The 5,593-nt window shown below is 40.1% G+C and overlaps 1 protein-coding gene across 3 annotated transcripts in view; it reads left to right on the top strand.

Moving 5' to 3' along the window:
- anapc5 (anaphase promoting complex subunit 5) overlaps window positions 1-5,355 on the top strand; it is a 10,580-nt gene extending 5,225 nt beyond the window's left edge. The window contains exons 4-18 of one of the 3 annotated variants that reach the window (XM_016505713.1): window positions 930-1,152; window positions 1,258-1,318; window positions 1,608-1,709; window positions 1,790-1,980; window positions 2,117-2,198; window positions 2,579-2,671; window positions 2,882-3,063; window positions 3,202-3,337; window positions 3,501-3,575; window positions 3,679-3,800; window positions 3,876-3,983; window positions 4,186-4,226; window positions 4,519-4,625; window positions 4,822-4,984; window positions 5,068-5,355. In XM_016505713.1, coding sequence (XP_016361199.1) covers window positions 930-1,152; window positions 1,258-1,318; window positions 1,608-1,709; window positions 1,790-1,980; window positions 2,117-2,198; window positions 2,579-2,671; window positions 2,882-3,063; window positions 3,202-3,337; window positions 3,501-3,575; window positions 3,679-3,800; window positions 3,876-3,983; window positions 4,186-4,226; window positions 4,519-4,625; window positions 4,822-4,984; window positions 5,068-5,279 — 1,898 coding nt within the window. In that variant the 3' untranslated portion in view covers window positions 5,280-5,355. Of the gene's footprint in view, window positions 1-929; window positions 1,153-1,257; window positions 1,319-1,607; window positions 1,710-1,789; window positions 1,981-2,116; window positions 2,199-2,578; window positions 2,672-2,881; window positions 3,064-3,201; window positions 3,338-3,500; window positions 3,576-3,678; window positions 3,801-3,875; window positions 3,984-4,185; window positions 4,334-4,518; window positions 4,626-4,821; window positions 4,985-5,067 lie in introns of all 3 variants that reach the window. The other 2 variants (XM_016505712.1, XM_016505711.1) reach the window with 2 other exon arrangements.
- The last annotated feature ends 238 nt before the right edge of the window (window positions 5,356-5,593 follow it).

Raw genomic sequence — 5,593 nt, 5'->3', positions numbered from 1 at the left:
AAAAAAAAAAAAAAAAGTTTAGTAAGTTGATAGATTATAATATTAGAAGTTTGTAAGTGTTCAATTATTCCTAAGAAATTCTCAAATATATTTTAAAGATTTTGTTTCTAGACTCATGAGATGTCCTTGTCTAATACAACAAATGTAAAAAATTCTCAACAATATATTTGTCCACTAACCCATTTTTAAGTAGAAAAAAATCTCATAATGTAAAATGTGAGAGATGAAAAGGTAAGAACGGTTTTAAGAAGTAATAATACAAAATAGAACATGAAAATGGTAGTTTAGAAGAACTTTATTCTTAAAGGTGCAATGTGTAACATTTTTGAGAATCTGTTTATAGAAATGCAATGTAACATACAAAACTATGTTTTCAGTGGTGTATAAATACCTTACAAAATTCACAGTTATGTTTTAATTACCTTAGAATAAGCCATTTCTATCTACATACACCGCAGGTCCCCCCTCCATGGTTAAGTCGTCATTTTGCGCCACCATGTTTCTACAGTAGCCCTTAACGGAAAAATTACTCTACAGAGCGTGTTTCGTCACTGTTGTTCTTCTTTATTTCTTACTTGTGTTCCTCGTGTTTTTAGAGGCAGCTTGCATCGTCACTACGTTGAATACGCAAGAAGAAGTAGTAGTAGTCGTTGTGTGGTTTATTAGAAGCAGAGGTCTTTCGTAGAAGTAAGAAGAGTAAGAAACGCTTGACTGACTACTCTCTGCTGTCTCAGATGATGACATCTTTGTCCTGTGTCGTGTGTCGGCAACCGTAGCTTCTCAAGCGGCGGGGTGGGGGAGGGGCAAATCAGTTTATTGCAATTCGCAACATCATCGCTAGATACTGCTAAAAATCTACACACTGCACCTTTAAGACTGTTTTGTGAATCTGCCCCCTGAACCATTGATCACTTTCTCTCTGTTTCTAGGTCTGTTCATGCGTCAGATGCTGCTGGCCTACAACAAACTGTCCTTCAGTCAGGTGTATAAGCTGTACAAGTCCCTGCAGCAGTACTGCCATCATGGCAATCAGCCCGAACTGTCGGCTCTGCCCGCAGAAGACATGGAGCTGACGAGCAATGAGGATCCCAGCGCTGACCACATAGACAAAGACGAGCTGGACACAGCATCTCTTCACCAGTCTGAACTGAGGTCAGAGGGGATAGCGTGTTACTTGTGTTATTAGTGGAATCAGGGTTGTATTAATTGAATTGTCTGAATGGACATGACTGGGGGTGTCTTTTCCGTTTTCATCAGATCTGACGAGACCCGAGGTCCTTTATCTCAAAAACAAGCAGAATACTTCCTTGCACGACAGGTTTGTTACAGAGTCAGGAATTCACTTTTCCATGAAGGGTAATATTTGTTTTTTTATAACTTCGTAAGGGCAATTTTTATGATTACCTTATTAACTGTGACTGTGTTGTTGTAATCAATCTAGTTTAATGTGCAGGGGCTTTTTTTTTTTGCCCCAGTATCTTGAATTTGGGGGGCATTTTTGCCCTAAACCCTGATTAATTTTGACCCTGGTTTGTTATAACCTAAAAGAATCTTGACTTTTATAAACATTTTACACCATATAATTGTCACCATGTTTTTTCCCTCAGGCATACCTCCTTAAGAACGATGAAAACAAGGCCATGTCGCCGGCTAAACTACAGGACGAGCTGAACAACATTCTCAAATTCAATCCTGACTTTGCTGAAGCTGTAAGCTGAAATCCTTCTTTCAAGAAACCGATGATTAATCTGGTTTTAATATAGCTGAGCCTCTCTCTGTCTCTCCACAGCATTACCTCAGCTATCTGAACAGCATTCGGGTTCAGGATATCTACATCTCCACTCACAGCCTCCTGCACTACTTTGACCGCCTCATTCTTTCCGGTGGAGAGGGGAAGAGCAATGGAGATGAAGGCTATGGCCGCAGTTTGCGCTATGCTGTCCTGAATCTGGCAACCTTGCACTGTCGCTTCGGACACTAGTGCGTATTAGTTGTCCAGATTATGTTTAGAGCATTGCTTTGTGTCAGGAGCATTTTGTTTTTGGTGGGAAAAGAGGAAGGAGCCAGATTTGTAGCTTCTGAACTGAAACTTCTTTCTGTGTTTGTGTTTGTGCAGTCAACAGGCTGATTTGGCTCTGCAGGAAGCGATCCGCATTGCACAGGAAGCAAACGACCATGTGTGTCTTCAACACTGTCTGGTAGGAACAGTTTCTTTGTTCTTTCACCATTAATACAGGTGCATCTCAATAAATTAGAATGTCGTGGAAAAGTTCATTTATTTCAGTAATTCAACTCAAATTGTGAAACTCGTGTATTAAATATGAAATTGTATTTTATATTGAACTTTTTTTTTAAATTAATAGTACATGTTTAAATTATGTTTAAATTGAGCATTAGATGACAGCAAAGGTACTGGTAAATAGGGGAAGTGAGCAGCATGAACTGTTAAAAATGTCTGATACTGATTTTTGAATTAATATATATATACACACACACACACACACACACACACACACACAGATTGTCCTATAATCAGATTTTTTTGTTTTTTTTGTATTTATTTATTTCCTAATTTTAGAGTTGGCTCTACACACTGGAACAATTGAAAGGATCTGATAGTGTGGTATTAACTGAAGATTCTGTGAAAATTGCAGCTCACTTTTGTCTCCCTGTAAGTAACTCTTTAAAATTGATTCGTTTTAAACCCTTTTTAAAGTTTTTGCATACAAAAGTATTTGTTTTGTTTCCTTAATTATATATGAATGTGAAAAAGAAGACAATAAGAAATGGTATCTGGCACATTAAACCAGTGCATATTAATCTCTTGCAAGGTCATTATACCGTGAAGTAAATAATTAACACTCCCTGTTGTGTTTGGCAGTATTTGGCATCTCTAGGCATTCAGTCTCTGGTCAAGCAGGGAGCAAAACAGGGCATGCCGGCCAACAAGCTGCTGGATGCCCTGCGAGGAACCGACATCATGCACTGGAAGCAAAGCCTCTCTGAGCTGATAGAAATCAGTCTGGCACAGACCACCTCTATATGGAGGATGTATGGCAAAAGGTCAGAAAACACAGATTCTGGATACCTTCAGTCTTTAAACAGACTGTAAGGTCATCCATTCTGCACTGATATTAGCGCCACTGTTCATTTTTTCAGGTTTGACGTAGTTTACGCTGAAATTATTCGTGTTCTCTGTAGCACTATGGCACGGCAGCAGGCTCAGCTCCTGTTAAATATGAACAGTCTGGAGCCGGTGAACTTTAGTGTGCAGCAGAACAACACTGAGGCCTTTGCTGTCGCTCTCTGCCATCTGGCTGAACTCCATGCTGAGCAGGTACCTGAACTCCCACACAACTACATGAACGCAAATAAAAGTACATAAACGCAAATGGTTCTTGGTACATAAACTTGATTTAATGTATTGTGTGCAAAAATGTGTTGAATGCTATATTTTAGAATGTTTTACTGTCTGTTGTGTTTCTTTTCTCCATCCACAGGGCCTTTATGCTGTTGTGAGTGACATCCTGAAACACTTGAAGCAGCAGTTTCCCCCTCATACCCAACATGCCAAAGTAAGCCTGTCGAACAAAATACAGGCATGATCAGGCACTGATCAGCAGCAGCTCCAGTTAAGTATATGTTTTCTCTCTCTCTCTCTCTCTCTCTCTCTAATAGCTCTGGATGCTGTGTGATCTGAAAATTCAGTTTGAGAAGGCTATGAATGATGGGAAATACCACTTGGCTGAACCCCATGTCACAGCTATCTCTGCCTTAAACAGCACTGAGGGATTGTACAGGTAGATAACTGCAGATATTTACTCTTTCAGTAGATTAACCTGTACAAGTGATTGCGAATGTGCTTGTCTGTTCAGGAAAGCGCAGCTGCTGAAAGCTCTGAATCGGACATCTGAAGCATCTAAGATTCTCCAGCAGCTGCAGCAGCAGTGTGAGAAGAGTAAGAACATAGAGATGACTATCAGGTGTGTGTTTGTGAAAACCCTGGGACCATATTAGATATGTGGGTTTCAAGATTCAACTCCGTTTGACTTTTCACTCCAATTATTGCTGGCCATGTTTATAATTACAAAAAAAAAAAAATGCTGATATATTTGAAATCTTGTTGAACATGCACTTTTCTGTTCTCTTGTTTGTATGTAACTCTTCAGTTTGTTTGTGTGGCAGGGTGATGCTGGCCTCTGCAGAACTTCACTGGGACTCGTCTGGTTTTGCGACAGCTCTGCCGTTACTCTTAAAGGCTCTTTCTCTGTCACGTCAACACAACCTGCAGAGCTTGACCTCAGAGACGCTGTTACACCTGGCATTTACACAGGTACACCAACATACGCCAACACGAGACTCCTGATAATGCAAATGCTCACAAAACATCTCCCAGATCATTGATTTCACCTATAAATTCATTGAAGTGTTTTTAAGTATACCTGTGTGTTTGTTGTTTCTGGGAAGATGGAAAAAAAGAGTGTAACTGTCCTCTAAGAGTGTCTGATATTGATCATGGTTTTGCGACAGCTCTGCCGTTACTCTTACAGGCTCTTTCTCTGTCACGTCAACACAACCTGCAGAGCTTGACCTCAGAGACGCTGTTACACCTGGCATTTACACAGGTACACCAACATACGCCAACACGAGACTCCTGATAATGCAAATGCTCACAAAACATCTCCCAGATCATTGATTTCACCTATAAATTCATTGAAGTGTTTTTAAGTACACCTGTGTGTTTGTTGTTTCTGGGAAGATGGAAAAAAAGAGTGTAATTGTCCTCTAAGAGTGTCTGATATTGATCATCTCTCTTCATAGCTGATGTTGGGAATCCCTGAGCAGGCTCTTGTATTGGTGCAGGACGTGTTGGAGTCAGTTTTGGCTCACGGGTCTCTGATAGACAAGGGCAGAGCTCTGCTGCTGGCCGCTCGCTGTCAGATGGCTTTAGCAGGAGCTGCTGCACAGGAACACAGACTGACTGGTACTGAGTCATGTTTGTCATCCATCTCATTGTATTCGCGTCATAATTCATATGTTAAAGTGATGTATTTTCCTTTCCTGCAGCACTGGAACAAGCTGTGCACACTTTGGATGAGGCAGCTGTGTATTTCTCTCAGCTTGACTGTAAAGAGCGTATGAGAGACATACACTACCTACAGGCACGCCTGCATCACACTCTCGGCAACATTGCTCAGCGTAACAAATGCTCCATGCTCTTCCGCCTACTGGATCAGGAGCTGCCGTCGTCCGGGATGACTGTGGTCAGTCATCTTTAGGAAACATGAACGACACCAAACACTGTTTCCTGTACCATGCGCATAATGGAAATAAATGTTTTTTTGTATGTAAAAACTCATTTCTGACTATTTTATTATACATGTGGTATGAGGGAAGCTAATTTGCAACAAAAAAAAACATTTTAAGTCATGCTCATTCAAACTGAAGAGGCAGAATCCTATTAAGATGTTTGAGTGGATTTTAAATCCATCATCGAAAAAAAATATTGTAGGTAAAACACAAGTCTTTAAAACCAAAATAATAGTTCCTAAAGATAATTACTACTTTAAAACATAATTTAATTCTATAAAAA

The sequence above is a fragment of the Sinocyclocheilus anshuiensis genome, unplaced genomic scaffold, assembly GCF_001515605.1.
Source record: "Sinocyclocheilus anshuiensis isolate Anshui unplaced genomic scaffold, SAMN03320099.WGS_v1.1 scaffold794, whole genome shotgun sequence".
NCBI classification, from domain to species: Eukaryota; Metazoa; Chordata; class Actinopteri; order Cypriniformes; family Cyprinidae; genus Sinocyclocheilus; species Sinocyclocheilus anshuiensis.
Note: the sequence above shows the minus strand (reverse complement) of the source record. Positions and strands in the feature narration are given on the sequence as shown.